This window comes from Serinus canaria, chromosome 4 (assembly GCF_022539315.1).
Source record: "Serinus canaria isolate serCan28SL12 chromosome 4, serCan2020, whole genome shotgun sequence".
Classification (NCBI taxonomy): domain Eukaryota; kingdom Metazoa; phylum Chordata; class Aves; order Passeriformes; family Fringillidae; genus Serinus; species Serinus canaria.
This window is the reverse complement of record NC_066317.1, coordinates 39,675,223-39,690,569: the sequence shown is the minus strand read 5'-3', so window position 1 is coordinate 39,690,569 and position 15,347 is coordinate 39,675,223. Positions and strand designations below refer to the sequence as shown.

At 40.5% G+C, this 15,347-nt stretch overlaps 1 protein-coding gene across 2 annotated transcripts; it reads left to right on the top strand.

The window, feature by feature from the left end:
* The first annotated feature begins 2 nt into the window (after window positions 1-2).
* CASP3 (caspase 3) lies at window positions 3-12,263 on the top strand. 2 transcript variants are annotated; one of them, XM_030238786.2, is made up of 8 exons: window positions 3-159; window positions 4,247-4,383; window positions 5,480-5,572; window positions 6,429-6,553; window positions 7,043-7,171; window positions 9,038-9,213; window positions 9,709-9,826; window positions 10,871-12,263. In XM_030238786.2, the coding sequence occupies exons 3-8, from the start codon at window positions 5,499-5,501 to the stop codon at window positions 11,095-11,097; spliced, it is 849 nt and encodes a 282-aa protein (XP_030094646.1). In that variant the 5' UTR covers window positions 3-159; window positions 4,247-4,383; window positions 5,480-5,498; the 3' UTR covers window positions 11,098-12,263. The 2 variants fall into 2 exon arrangements, with proteins under 2 accessions (XP_030094646.1, XP_030094647.1); XM_030238787.2 differs by lacking the exon at window positions 6,429-6,553.
* Window positions 12,264-15,347: the final 3,084 nt, after the last annotated feature.

Here is a 15,347-nt window from a genome sequence, read left to right as displayed (position 1 = left end):
CGCCATTGGCGCGGGCTGCCCGGCCTGCGCGGGGCGGGGCCAGCGGGGCGCCGGGCGGGCCGGGCAGCGGTGGCGGGGCTTTTCCGGACCGAGCAGCGCTCCGCTAAGCCAGATTCGGGAAAACGCTGGTCGGAGTGCAGCGAGCAGGCGGTGAAACCGGTGGGTGTCAGCAGTGCCGGGATGTGGCGGTGCCGGGATGCGGGTGCGGCGGCGCGGCCAAACAAAGCGGAGGGGGGTAGGGAGGGTGGACCAGGCTGTGGCTCTCCAGGTCCGCGTGGCCGCCCGTACCTCTCCCCGAGGAAATCGGCTGAGGGGAGCAGGGGGGTAGCAGCGTCTCGCCTGGGGCGGGCCCGGCTGAGAGCGCCGCTCCCCCGGGGCTCCCGGCCCCGCAGGCCCGCGGTCGGTCTGTCGGTGGTGGGGGCGGATGAGCCCCGGCCTTGCCCCCGGGCCGGGCGGGAGAGAGTGGCCGTGGTGCCAGCCCAGCGCCGCCGCTTCCCCTGCCCGGGGGCAGAGCGCGGGCCTCAGGTGTTAGCTTTCCAAAAGCCTAAGGTAGCTAGTTTGTTCCCTTTCAGCTTGTCTCTGTGGAGAAGCTGTCGGAACAGAGGGCAAAAAGAAAAGAAAGGCGCTGTAATTCCGAGCTGCTCTCTGGGGACCCCTCGTAGCCCATTAACCGGAAACACGGGGTCAGAAGCCGTGTTTGGATCTTCCCGAACAAAGCGTGCTAATCCTCGTCTGTACTGACGAAAAGCATGCTTGGGGTCCTGGCAGGCACTGAGGCTGGCTTTTGATAGCGTGTAAAAGGCCCTGCCCCAGGTGTGTTGTGTCCTGTCTATTCCCTGCTGGGCTGAAGGATAGGGCTGGCTCTGTGTCGTCTTTTACCCTGTAACTCACAGCTCTTCCTTCAGGTATCCCTTGCCAGGTGTGGGTTTCGAACTACCACACCGTGCCCTTCATGTTAAGGAACCTGATACGGCTGATAACTTGCTTATAGCAGTGGTGATGTGATTAATAGCTACAGGTGAATTAGTAACTCAGGGGTCCCAGCTACACACGGAGTAATTTCAACTGATTTTACAGCTTCATGCTGAGTACCTAAAAGTCTGTTTGTTTTGGAAGATCAGAATGCTGGCCCAGTGTCAGGGCTTTCCAGCAACTGCATCCAGACCAGAAGCAATGGGAAGAGCGGTCTCAGCCTGCTTCCATCTGTGGTAGCAGTATTTAGTAGGGGGTAATGTCACACAGAAAATGTAGTGGTATATTTCAAATGTTTTTTGTTTTTTCATATAGTCTGCATCTATATTTTCTTTCTGTTGTTAGTCAGATAATTACTGTTTAATGTTTTACATTGTAGAGTGGGGAATTTTTAATTTGCATGTCTGCATTAGTATCATGTTTATGTTCATATACAAAAAATACCTTCTTTGAAGGCTTGACATTTTCTCTTGCAGTCATGTGATGTGGAAAACTGCCCTTTTCCTATGTTTAGGGAGATGTTTTACATTGCTGATGTCTATTTTGAGCATGTGTTTTAATAGTGCTGTACTCATTGCTTTGTAAGGGCAGATATATACTAAATATGTGTTGTCTCCTGTGGTTTGCATATTTCAGGATCCAGTTGGTAACTAAAGACAGTTTAGTTATTTGCTTTCTCCCGTCTCAGAATCTTTGGTATTATTTTTATCACATGCCATTCATTTCTGTTGTTGATTGTAATTTCAAATAAATACTGCTTTTAAAAGAAACCTGGTGGTTCTTATGGCAGTGGTGACACACGATGATGTAAATTTATTTTCATTAGGCCCAGGTAGAATAAGTAAATCCAGGCTGGAATGAAGTAAAAAGTTGTTTTATTTATTGTTTTCTCTTATCAAAAGAAAATCATTAGAACAACTGCATTTATGTAGGGGTAAAATATTTTTGCTCTTATTGCTGCACAGAGAGACATTGTTCATTTTTTGGTAGCAGAGCATAGCTTTGGACCTATTTGAGCTACTTTATTTCTTACTACTTAGTATGTGTAAAGATCATAGTAGCATCACCTTTATATTTGCTGTTACTTTTTCTTTTTATTGTATTTTTTGCAGACACAGTATTATAAAATAAGCTTCCTAAAATCTACAGAATATATTTTGCTAGATTATAAAAATACTGTTGTTCTTTTCAAGAACTTGATTTTTATATTTCCTTTCAGTTGAAACCTCATTTTATATAAGCTTTCAGAGAAAATAATATCAAAGAGCAGAATAAAAATCTGTAATAAATTTTTAAAGCACTGCCGTGGTTTCTTCCCCCCACATCTCCCCCCCACCAGGATGAGATCATCCTCCATAGGGAAATGCATGGCATCACTGCATTACCTAAAGCAAGATGAGGCAATTCTTAGTAGCCTGTCAGAATCAGCACCATCCTCCGGAGAGCATTGCTGTTACCCTGACTGGTGCTTTAGAGCACAGAATATCCTGCTGGCTCAAACACGGCATTTGAGTGCCTAGCAACAAGGAGATGCCTCTTTGTGGGTGTTTTTTGTTCTTTAAAGAGTGCAGGTGACCTGGTGCCCGAGGGTGCTCAGGAATTGATGGATATTAAAAGTGAGTTACGGATTCCGTTCTGATGATAAACCATGTGCATTTCAAATACTCAACATGTTACAACCAGTTTTTCTAGACAATCCCCATAGCTTCTGTAAAGTCTCTCAGACTAGCTCCAGTTGTGATGAAGTAGAGTGCAGGAAGCTCTTAACACTTCATTGAATAATTGAAACTGTAGGCTGTGAACTAGGCTCCCAGAGGCCTTAGTAAGAAATATTTTTTGATACAGTATTGCAAGTTGTGTTTTAAATTTTTCAGAAAGAAACTAATATAGTTTGTTGTAATTGTAGGTTTTGCTAGCTACTTCTTCCAGTTTCATAGTTTCTTTGGCACTGGATCAAGGACAGCAGTTTGAAAGCTTTAAAATTTCAGGTCGCTAAAGGGTCAAGGACATAAGTCTTATTTTAAGGTCACTTAAATGTTGAAGATCTCTCTTAGTGTTTGCATCCTGCCTTAACATTTATGTTGTGCTTGGGCATTCAGCATTCAGTGTTCTCAGGATCTGCAGTTAGCTTCGTTGAGGCTGCTGCTGTTCAGCAGATTGGTTGATGTGAATGCAGGAGAGCCTAATAAGCCTCTTAGCCTCCCTCAAGATTCCAAAGGCTTATCTGTTGGCCAGAGAGTGTTAGCTTTCCCTGTACTTTGGCTGAGTCTTTCTTCAAGCAGCTCTTGGTATGTGGCTCATCTGATAAACAGGGGCTAGCCACATCTTATGGAGGCACATATTTTCTAATTTACACTCTCTCCTTCATGGACTTGCAGCACTGGCGCTGCAGAACTTCACAGTGCCAAACAGCTGGGATCAGCACCTGGGGTTTAGCAGAAGTTGATTTCTGTGCTGACATGGCTGCTCTGCTGTCAGTGCACCTGCTACCTGGTTTTGATAATAGAGTTGACACATGATGCTGTGCTTTTTTATATGGTGTGGCTGTTTATGACTGTTGTTAGACAAAGAACAGATGAAGGAAGTTAATAATTTCCCTATCTCTCTTATTAATCCCAGCCACATTAAAGGGTTTGGGTTGTGCTTGTGCACCTAGTTCTTCTCTAGGAGGAGGAAGAGTATGAGTGGCATCAGAATGGTGGGTCAGTCTGCTTGGATGTTTTCCTACAAATTCTGCTCAGGCTGAGAGCTCAGGAAAGCTGCGACCCAAAGCCAAGGATATTGTAGTAAGGATAGTTGAAAAAGCCATAGAAAATCCTGAAGCTGGGCTGTACTGGAGCAGGAGAACTTACAGAATCCTTGTCAATGAAAGGCTTTTTCCAATTGCTGGGGATCAGGAGCTCTGCCCTTCAATTAGAGCTGGGTGCACACACCAGTTGTCACTGTAGACTAGACTTTGCTGGCAGTGCTAATGTTCCCTGCTCTCTAGGGCATAGGGTTGGATCATTATCAGGTCATAGGTATTTGAATTGCCCTTTGGAGTTTCTTGCCTTTTTCTTCCCACAGGGTACTTTTAATGAATTAGACTTTGAAGTTAGGATGGATGAATCCAGATCAAGAGGCTAGGCAGTCTAGTTCAGCATTGTAGATTTAGTTCCTACCCTATGATACTGCCTTTAAAGTAAATTTCTAAAATATAATGATAAAATGTATTTTAGACATTTTATTTCTAAAATACTAAGTTTATTCTGTATTTTGGTAATTTGATTTTCAGGAAATTTCCTGTTTGCTGCATTACATAATACAGTTGTCAAGTCTTGAATAATTTGGTGAAGAAGAAGATTTAATTACATCAGTGCTCTGAAATAATATTCAGAGCAACACGGAAGATCTTTTGAAGCCACTAAAACTGTAAGTAAATGTCTTCCTAGAAACACATTAAGAAAGCAGGTTATACATAACCAAATTAGTGCTTCTGATGCATCAGTAATTGTTGCCACAAAAAGGGATGTTTGTGTTGTACTAACAAGAGTACTGATACAAAGTTGAGGCTTAATATGATAATGATGCTAATAATAATAATATCATGATGTAAGATGGCAAATATAGTTTGCCCCAAAGAAGCCTTAATTAAGAATCTTCATCACATCTGACCAGCAAATCTTGCTACTTGGTCTGGTTACATATACCTTCTTTTTTACCATAAATATATTTGCTGAAGTAAGTTTTCTTAAAATTTTTGCCTTGTAATGCCTTGTTTGACCTTCTTGAGGTCTTGGCACTACTAAGCAATTATTACTTTGTTCTATCTGGTGGTTTAAATTTATGATGCATAACTGTTTTCTGACACATGAGTTTAAGGTAAGTTTTGGTAGTATGTTCCATGAGTATACACAAAGTAACTGTGGAGGAGGTTTAATGCTTTTAAATTTATTTCTGATTTCCTATCCTTCATAATTTATTGGCCTGTGTCCTCATAAAAGTAAATAGCCCACAGCATAGGGGTCATTCCATCAAATGATTTAAGTTATATTGTTGTGGTTTTATTTTACTACTATTGCAATTGCCTTCACATACACCAGTTAGAAATAGGATGCAATAATGTTTCATTTGAAATGGAATGCAGAGAAATTACTCGTTTCTCAAACTACCATGACCTTATTTCTAATCTATGTTGGTCTTTGCATGTATCTAATAACTTGTATTACTTGATTTTTGGTTCTTAATTCTGATGCTTCTGGGGGCATTACAGTATTTTCAGGATTGTTTTTGATTTGTTTCTCTCTTACCTTGCTTTTTGTAAGTCTTTTAAAGATTTGTTCATAGGGATCTGCAGACTTTTACCCAGAGCTCTTTTAGAAGGCAATAATTAATGTTCTTCTTTCAAATATAAAATGTGTAGAGATTACTCAGAAAGCTTTTTTTTTTTTTTTTTTGCCTACTAATATCCTAGGCTAAAGTTATTCTGTGAACTGTCATAATACTTCTATTTTCTTGCATTTTCAAGCTGATAATTGAAAGCAATAATGACAGACATGGGAGATGGACCACATCTGGGGAAAGATCTGGCAGATGCAAAATCTATTCCAGGTTTTAAAGGGTAAGTGAGGTGCTTTTGGTTTAAGTCCTCAATTTAAGACTGGTCAGCAGTTTATGTCTCAGGGATTATATGTGCACAATCGATCCTTAATATCACTGAGCTAGATTTTAAAGTTTAGCATGCTATCAATTACTTGCCAAGAAGCTGTTGTGGCCAGGGATGTCTCAGCCTCGAGGAGTAACTGAGAGAGGCATCTCTGCTTGAGGGGAGATCCTGGTGTGCAGCCTGCTGTATGTGGAGTAGGACAAGTGACTTACAGTCACACTTGCATATGAGCCATGTTTTGGGATAGTGCATGCTCAGCTAGCCCTTAGATGCTGAGGAAGACTTATGGCTCTTAGCTATTGTGTTAGCTGTCTCCCCAAAGTCCGGCTTCATCCAGATGTAGCCATCACACTGGTGGCTATTGCTTAAGCAGAAAAGGAGCACGCATCTGCTGCATCTTTTTAGGTTTTGAATGTTTTATTGTGGAAATTCAATCATAATAACTTTTGTTTAGAATTCAGAACAGATTTGATTTCTCAGAGGTAACCTTTCCTCCAGGTACATAGATTTCAAAAGATGATAGTAAAAAAGCCCAACTGGTTTCTTGTTGATACAGTAACTGGCATCCTTAAACTAAGTTTTCATAGTTTTCATATTCTCCTGTGCAGAGGCATTACAATTTTGAATACAGTTCTTCCTTGATTCTTTTAATTTCAAGCAAGAAATTGAAGTTGCAAGTTCCACAGAAGGTTACTACAAATCCAGTCTCACCAGTTTCATTTGGCTTGCTAAAGTAGCCTATTGTCATTATTTGGAGAAGAGAGAGATCAGAAATTAACACTAAACTAAATTTTGTCTGGTTTCTATACAGAAAGAGCCTACCTGCTAGCAAGTCTATGGACTCTGGAATTCTGCCAGAGCACAGTTACAGAATGGATTATCCAGAGATGGGGGAATGTGTAATAATAAACAATAAGAACTTCCAGCGACATACCAGTACTGCTCACAAGTTTTTTACTTTTTTCTTAATTTAGATATATTTGTGCTGTGTGTTACTCTTCAAAATTAAATATGCAGACCAGTTTTAAGTGCACTCTAAAATTAAGTCATGGGTGTGGTTCATTTCAGTCCATTCTTCCAGATATGCATAGAGGGAACACATAAGGGCATAGCAGTAATGAGGAGGAAAACTGATCTGCAGTATAAGTCTATCTTACCTTTTGGTCATGATTTCTGTTTTGCAAATGAAATTCTTCTTATGTCCTTAAGTAGGTATAAAAATAAGTTGCAGATAAATCTACAGTAGGTACAGAGGGTGGGAGATGGTATGTCCATGTAACAGTTCAATGTTGTCTCTGCTAGAGCGGATCTGGAATAATGAAATATTTCAGACTGATACAGCTATAAACAAGAAAAATAATTTGGCTCAATCAGACCATGCCATCCATATAATATGAAAAAATAACACATTTCTCTTGTATATAGGGATGTCACCCCGTTCAGGTACAGATGCAGATGCTGCAAGTGTCAGAGAAGTTTTTATGAAGTTGGGATATAAAATAAAGATCAGCAATGATCTTTCATGTGGGGACATTTTTAAACTATTGAAAAATGGTAAGTTATTATATGTTCTGCATGTGCATTAAGTCAACTGCTGTTTCCAAATACATCTGTTGCCCTCACATCTCTTCTTTCTGGGTTCTTTTAGATGCTATTTCACACCTTCTGGTGATTTATTGCTAAGGATGACATGTGCATCATAGTTTCTATGTTTATTCATCTTAGCTGTCTCTCCATCTTTTGTGCCATGACTGTTGTCTCCGTATCCTTTCTCATCCTCTAAAGAAGGCTGGAAAAAAGGCTGAAACTTAAATGCAGACTGATTTATATTCTGACCCTGGGATCACTGAAGCTCTGTGAGTTGGAAAGAAAGCTGCTAGATTGGGTAGAGGTTTTCTGTGCTTAATGCTTAGTGGTGTGGCCCAAAGAGGGGTTCTGACTGAGGGACCAGAACTGCAGGTGTGTGGACTGAATTTTCGTTTGGATAAACAACTCACATTTTGTTTAACTTGTCAAACAAAACTCCCTTCTTTCAAGTGAGAGCTTTATACTACTGTGTCAGTCCTGCTTCATTTAGACTTGACTACATTTAGACCCATACATTAAATGGTGCCTGGAGGTATCAGTAGCCCTGGAACACAGGCCATTCTAGTTAACTCTTGGAAGGTTCTCTGCCATGACTGGGCCCCATGCCCACTAGTTCTCTCCCAGACTGTTCCAGGTCATACTTAACCACTGGAACACTTTCAGTGTTTATTCCCAACGGCAGTTAGCCTGCAGCAATCCTGGTCTCGGTTTTTGTATTTGGTTTTGTTTGGTTTGTTTGTTTGTTTGTTTGTTTTAATGAAAGTGTTTGCTAACATAGATGTAGGTCTTTAGTGCCAGTTAATATTTGTGCCAGAAAATGTTCCCAGACATGGTTAATTCCTTAGTGTTGTTGTAGCTGGTCTGTTGAAAGTAGCTGAAAATGTGACTCTTCTAAATGCAGTGCTTGTCCATAAATTGTAGAAATGCCTGAGTGTACATCCCTTGAGTAAAGTTGAAACAATTAATTTCTTCCAGAACAGAAATTTAGTGTTTTGTTAAGCACAAACCAGTAAGACTTCAGATTTAGGGACTGTTTTTATTTTTCATCTACAAACTCTTGCATCTTTTTGAGTTACCACTCATAATTTCTTTTGGATCCTTTATTTTAACTTTGTTTGTATCTTTTCATAAATTTGAAAAAGTCATCTTGGTCCTCAAATACATTTCCCACACTGTCAGGCAACAAAAGACATTGGAGAATATAGATTCTATGCTATTTGTATACCACAAGATGGAAAAAAAAAGTATAAAACTACAGACACTTTATATCAAGCCTAAATAACTGTAAGTACAAAATTAAGAGGATTGAGAAATCTTTCTAGACCTCACCCCAGGTAAAAAGTGAGAGAGAAATGTCCTGCTAGTACCTGCAGGAGCAGCAACAGCCACCATGCTACATTTAGTTCTCACGTAATCCAAGTAGTTGAAGCATCCCCAGTTGGAAAGAGAGGAAGGACTTCTCCTTTCTTTCCCAAAACCCGGGGTATTCCATCAGTCCAATCCCAGACCATGAGGTTGACCATTATTGCATGAGTGAGGTGTATCATTCCAACTTTGAGATACTGTGGGAATATCCTTTTTGTCTCCTGACAGTATTCCTGGCCTAGCTCTGTGGCCATGTCTTGCAATGGGGAGGGTTGGCACTCAATTTGGGGTTTCCTATGCCCAACCTCCTGAAGTAAAGTAGGCAGGCTTCTGGTGTTCAGAAATGAAAACTCTTTGGAGGTTTCTAAACATGCAAATTAGTTCTTAAAGACCTCTGTGACCTAGGAAGGATCGAATGTTCCAAATTTTTACAGAGTACAGGAAGTTAAGTCTTTTTTTTCTTTCAAGTTTCTGAAGAAGATCACAGCAAGCGAAGCAGTTTTGTTTGCGTCTTGCTAAGCCATGGCGATGAAGGATTGATCTATGGTACAGATGGGCCTCTTGAACTGAAAGCACTAACAAGCCTTTTCAGAGGTGACAGGTGCAGAAGCTTAGCAGGAAAACCCAAGCTCTTCTTCATTCAGGTGATGTACAGCTGGACAATGATGATCAAATCAGCCAGAGAGTTGAAAAAAATAAACCATTTCCCACTAATTATTAGTGCAATAAGTTAATCCTTTCTAAAATAGATTTGAATGTAATTACTTTCAAAGTAAGATTCCCTTCAGATCTGAAGTGGCACAATTTTCCCTGTTAGGTAGGCTGTATTTATAACAGCTGGCATTGCATTAATTCTATGTATTAAATAAAATATTAGGTAATATTTTAATGAGTTTCTGAGTGCAGTTTTGAATGGATATCTATCTTACCCAAACTGTGTAGCTCATTCAAATTAATGTTACTAGTTTTCTTCTGAGTCTGTCTAATGGAAATGTGACACATAAATTCTTGTTATTTTTGCAGATTTTTAATCATGATATTATAATTTTTAAAACACAAAATATAAATGTTTTTATAATGATCACTGCCTTTACTTTTCTATTTTAACATTATTTTCCATTCTTCTTTCTACTAAATAGGCTTGTAGAGGGACAGAATTAGATTCGGGTATTGAGACAGACAGTGGATCAGAAGAAACAATGTGTCAGAAAATACCTGTAGAGGCAGACTTCCTGTATGCCTATTCTACAGCTCCAGGTGAGGCACTGTATCCATGTCAGCCTGTACTCATGCTATAAATTACAGCTTGGAGTGGGACCCAGCCAGTGGGTGAATTCATTTGTGTGGAATATCCTTTGATCACTCTGGGTCAGCTGTCCTAGTTGTGTCCCCTCACAGGCTCTTGCCCAGTCCTACCCCCTTGCTGGGGAGGCAGCACTGCTCAGCAGTAGCCAAAGCACTGGGGTGTTATCAGTACATTTCCAGCTACCAGTGCAGAGCACAGCACTGTGTGGGTGCTGTAGGAAAATGAACTCCTGCTCAGCCAGACCCAATACACCCCTTCATGGATATAAATATTTACTTCCCTCAATCACTTTTTTTAATTTGACTTGATTTCTTGTTGAAGTAGTTGCTGTTCTTGATTCCTACAAAACCCTTACCAAACCCTGAATATATCCTTCTCACCAGCAAACCCTCAAATGTTCATCTGCTGGAAATTCAGTTAATTGGAGTTGTGCAGATAATTTCCGGCAAGAGGAAAAGATATTATTCTCAGAGAACAAAACAATCAGATATGCAGAAATGGATAAGTACTAGCATATTATTTGTCTATTGACTGTATTTGTATTGCATACTTAAGCAAAATTGGTAGTGGCAGAGCCCTTCATATGTCCTATTTCCATTTAGCAGAAGTAGGTTCAGTCTTTAATTCTGCACATATTCGTGAAGCTAATGACCCTGAAACCCATTTTCTACCTGTACTGTCACTTCTTTGTATTTGTGTACCCCATGAAAAGTAGTAAGTGATTAATGACTAGGATTGCTGCAGCAGAAAATAACCTTAAGTAGGAAGAAAATCAAAAGTCAGGAAAGTTTTCTTAGATTATAAAAGGTGACAGGATTAGAAAAAAATTTTGAATTGGAATTTGTGGAGATTATAAAATGTTGTTGGTTGGTGGTTTTGAGTTATTTTAAAACATTGGTTGCCATTGGAAACAATGCATTGTTCTCCTAATTGCTGACCTGTCCTGTATCAAAGGCTGCTCCGTCTCATCACTTTGACATTGCTCTCTTCCACAGGCTATTACTCCTGGAGGAATTCAGTTCAAGGCTCCTGGTTTATTCAGTCACTGTGTGAAATGCTGCAGAAACATGCAGGAAAACTTGAACTCATGCAGATTTTAACTCGTGTCAATCGCAAAGTGGCAGAGTATGAGTCCTGCTCAACTCTACAGGATTTTAATGCAAAGAAACAGATTCCATGTATTGTCTCTATGCTCACCAAAGAATTTTATTTCCCTTCCTAAAATAATTTTTCAGTTGATGCTATTTATCTGCATTTCATATGCAATATTAGTACAAAATACCACTTTTAAATCTGAATAACTGTTCACTACTGTGTGTGGCACAATTAAGTGTCTCAAAGTTAGATTTTGTCTGTTGTTAGAGATAAAACATAGTATGGCTGTGTAGAAATGCAAAGCTGAGTAGCTGAAGCAGATTTGAAAGTAGTGCTCTGAGTATTGCAGAGAATTAGGAAAGGGAGACTGAAGAAAGATCAGATCGTTTATTGGAGCCATTTGGTGCTACATTTCACTTTGCTGAAGGGGCACAGAAAATAAACAGCTCTTGTAAATAGTTTGGTTTCAAATCTTACAAAGAAGATTCAGGATATCATTGCTGGTAATATGATAGTAGTGTCATCACACATTTCTTCTTAACTCAAGTTCTACAAGTTTAGGTTATAAACTAACCTAAACCATTTTTACACTTTTGGGCATAAACTGTGGAAAACAGCCAGTTCATATTTTTGCATACAGTTACAAAGCATGTTTAGAGTACAGTCAGTTTTTCATGATAATTTGTGATAATTTACTAACTTTGTATATGGAATATTAGATAAAACAATTATATCAGCATGGTAGCTGTTTGAAAATAAATTTTGTATTCTGACCTTGAAGCTGAGTGCCCAAGGGACCAGTCTTCCAAAATGTCTTTTTCTGCAGCTCCCTAAGGGTGGAGCTGTTGGGGCATATTTGGGGCTATAAGAATCAGTGCAAAAGGAAGTATGCATTCTGAGCAGTCTGCTTTCCTCTTTTTAGCCTTAAATAAGAATGGGTTGGCTCTGTGTATGCCACATGTAATCTGTGTGAAAACCTAGATTTGTGGTACTGGAGAAATTTCACTTCATAATGCTAATTCCATGTGTTAACAAATAGTAAATTTATATCTCTTGACTCTGAATTTTGTGAGACAGACTTCTACAAAATTGCAAAACATTTTTGCTGATATTTCAACTTGTAGTAGTCTTCTTAAGATCAGTGAAAGACAGAATATAAAATTATTATAGGTGCTTGAGAAACAAGACTTGAAATCCTTTTAAAATTGTGTAGCAAAAACAATGTTGGCAAATTGATGTCCATTTCCAGAGGCATTTTGTACTTTTTTTTTTAATTAAATACTGTTTCCTGGATTGTTTCATGCTTTTTTATGTGTGTTATTTGTTTAGGATCTGATAGCTTTTGCAGATTAATTTTAACTTTAATTCTATCCTTCTTTCCTCAAATTACTATTGTCCTTTTTCTCCCCCATTGGCCTTGCCACCTGAAATTAAAAATAATCCACTTTAAAGCATTGTATGCCATTGTATAGCCAGGTAGTAGGGTAGTGACTGAGACATGGGAAATGCAGTTTCAAAAGGGATGCAGAGGAGGCAATTTTAAACATTGTAGATGAGTTCCCTGATGACTGCCTGCGGGATAGGAACAATCCTGTCTCTCTTTTATAGAAATGTTCTGTTAGAGAGGGTAGGTCTGTTTTAACTCCCTGAAATTTAACTTCTGGGCAGATTCTTGCCCATGCTTCTGTTGAAAAATTAAATACGCCTCTTCTTCTCGTAGGTTGTGAATTTTAACAAGCATTTGCAAGGTTATATGTTGTAAGTGACTGACAGGACTTCTTATCTGCTTCAGAATAATTGGGCATAGGGACATTCCTTGAGTTCTTAGTTATTTTGCTAGGAAAAACTCCTGTCACAGAGTTTGCTCTTCCCTTAGATTTAGTAAGTTCTGGTCTTAATTTGTCTTGGTCCTTTAAAGGAAAATTACTGTACGACTTTTCCACTGGTCCTTAAAATAGAGCAAAACAAAACCTAAGCTAGGCTACAATGAGTAGCCAATTGGAGGAATGAGGCCTGCAGCCATGAGATACAGTGTGGCATGTGTGGTAAAGGGATTTCCTGAGGTATGCTGTGAGATAGGTGCTGGAGGGATTACAGTGGGCATGATGGCCTGGTGATGGGGGGCAGGGGTTCTCATTAATCTTAGCTTAGCTCTGCAGCTGGCCAGATGGAAGAGGGAGTGACACTACATGTAGTGTCTACCTGGGCATGACCCACAGTCTCTGTAGTTTCTCTCTCTGTAACTCTTTCCATATCCCTCTTTTATGTATAAAAGTGGCTGGACCACCCCACTCTTCATTATGACAGTAACAGAATACATGACTACAGTCTCACTTCTCCAGGAAGTATTTGAAATCTTCCATGGCAGAGGATGAGAATGTGACCACCATGCAGACAAGGTGATGGGCTTGCTCCTGTCTCCTCCCTAAAGATGGGACATCTCTGGTAAGATTTCCACCTGCACCAGAGCATGCCTGGAAACACTTGGGCGTAGTGCTGTGCTCTCAGATTGTGTGGGTCTAGTGAATTTATCACTGGCAATCCAACAAGAATCTGTTAGATTGCCTGTTGCTCAAGTGAACTGCACTATTTGTTAGTGTGTGGTCATGAATGAGGCCAGGCTTAGAGTGCAGCCCATATTGTCCATCTGAGATCTTTCTGAACACAGCCAGACTTAACAGTGCTCAATTGGTTATAATCAGAAATTAAACCCAGCCTCTCTGAGGACTAGTTGGAAAGCAGGGGAGTTTATTTTCTGATGAATTTCTATACTCAAAGCACCAATCATTTAGTAGAGGTAGGGCTTAGGAGATGAGGTAGCCCTCAAGCCTGTGCAGGACAAGAGCCACATTTGTTCACAAGATCAGTAATTCCGTCAAACACTGCCAGGATGCACCGAAAATACGGGTAACTGAGGATGGGGGTCCGTCTGGAAGACTTTTTGAGAGACAGCCGGTGAAGGCGAGAGGGAGATGAAGGAACCTAGTTTTTGTTTTCGCATAGCCGAACGGGGGCGCCAATGGTTCGCATGTGCGTGCTAACCACCTACTTGGAAGAAACGGGGCATCTCACTGCCTCCTACCCAAGGCCCCCTTACTGGGATCACAGTGGGCCCTAAGGCCAGAACGCAAATGGGAGCCCAGAAGGCTTTGAAAGTCTGACAGGAGTAGGGGGCGGACGGCAAAAGCCAACAGAACCACAAACTTTTCAAAAAAGGAGGGAGAAGGGAAAAAAAGAAGGGGCAGATGAAGGGAACAACTGGGACGGGTTCGTAGGAACCAAACCGAAAACCAAACCTAGAAGACCAGAGCAAGTTCGGGGTGGAAGAAACCCTTTGTATGTGAAGCAATGGAAGGAGGAAGAAAGGAAAAGACCCCGGCGAAACTGGGGAGGCACCCCATGCTGTCTGATTTACGCAGGCCGAATAGTCCCCGCCACTAAGCAAATCCGTATGTGGATGGAGGCAGTCTGGCCTTCTTCCGATCGCTCTGAGAGAGCCCGTTTCAAATATGAGCTTGTTAACAGAAGCAGTAGACCTAATGCTGGTAAACCCAGATGAACACTCTTTCCTTCCTTGAAAACAAAAGCCACACTGTGTAGGATCTGTCCAGAAGAAACCCAGGGACGGACTGTAAAATACAAATGTGGTGGCGCAGTCGCGGGAAGAGTTGCTCCGCGAACGAGACCTTAGAGCAGCAAGCAGACAGTATCAGAGGGCTTGGACAGTTTTTTAGCAGGGCCTGTTGCATAGGAAAGGGATTATGGCTTTAAACTAAGAGGGTAGATTCAAATTAAATTTGAGAAAGAAGTTCTGTATGATGAGGGTGGTGAAACACAGGAGCAGGTTGCCCAGTAAAGCTCCATCCCTGTAAATTCTGAGGGTTGGGTTGGACAGGATCTGAGCAACCTGCTCTAGTGGAAGGTATCTCTGCTTGCTGCAGGAGGGGTGGACAGTATGGTCTTTAAATGTCCCTTCCAACACAAATCATTCTTTGCTTCTATGATGATATGGTGGTTAACATGTACTGGGTCTCCTTTTATGCATGATGCATTGCCCTTGGAAGTTTATAAGGTTTCTCCTTAAATTTTAAATTGCATTACTATACATTAACTGGATTACAATACAATCACATGCAACTCATATTTTAAACTATAATATCAGTTCATTTTTGCTAAAGCCAGTCGGTATGCATATGAAATCACATCTAGTGATTAGAAATATTAGCAGTATGAAGAGTAACAACTAAATTAAGACTTGTCACCTCATATTCTGTAAGGAATGGTACTCATTACCAAGAAAAACAACCTTTCAGCTGTGTATTTCCTCCTGCTCTTGATTGCAGACAGCAGAACAGTCACAGAACTCTGGCTTTCTGA

Bases quoted from the DNA above. Each gene is read 5' to 3' on its own strand.
- CASP3 (XM_030238786.2), top strand. From the start codon at position 5,499: ATGACAGACATGGGAGATGGACCACATCTGGGGAAAGATCTGGCAGAT. The intron at 7,172-9,037 runs GTAAGTTATTAT...TTTTCTTTCAAG, and splicing joins TTTTAAACTATTGAAAAATG to TTTCTGAAGAAGATCACAGC. The intron at 9,214-9,708 runs GTGATGTACAGC...TCTACTAAATAG, and splicing joins CCAAGCTCTTCTTCATTCAG to GCTTGTAGAGGGACAGAATT.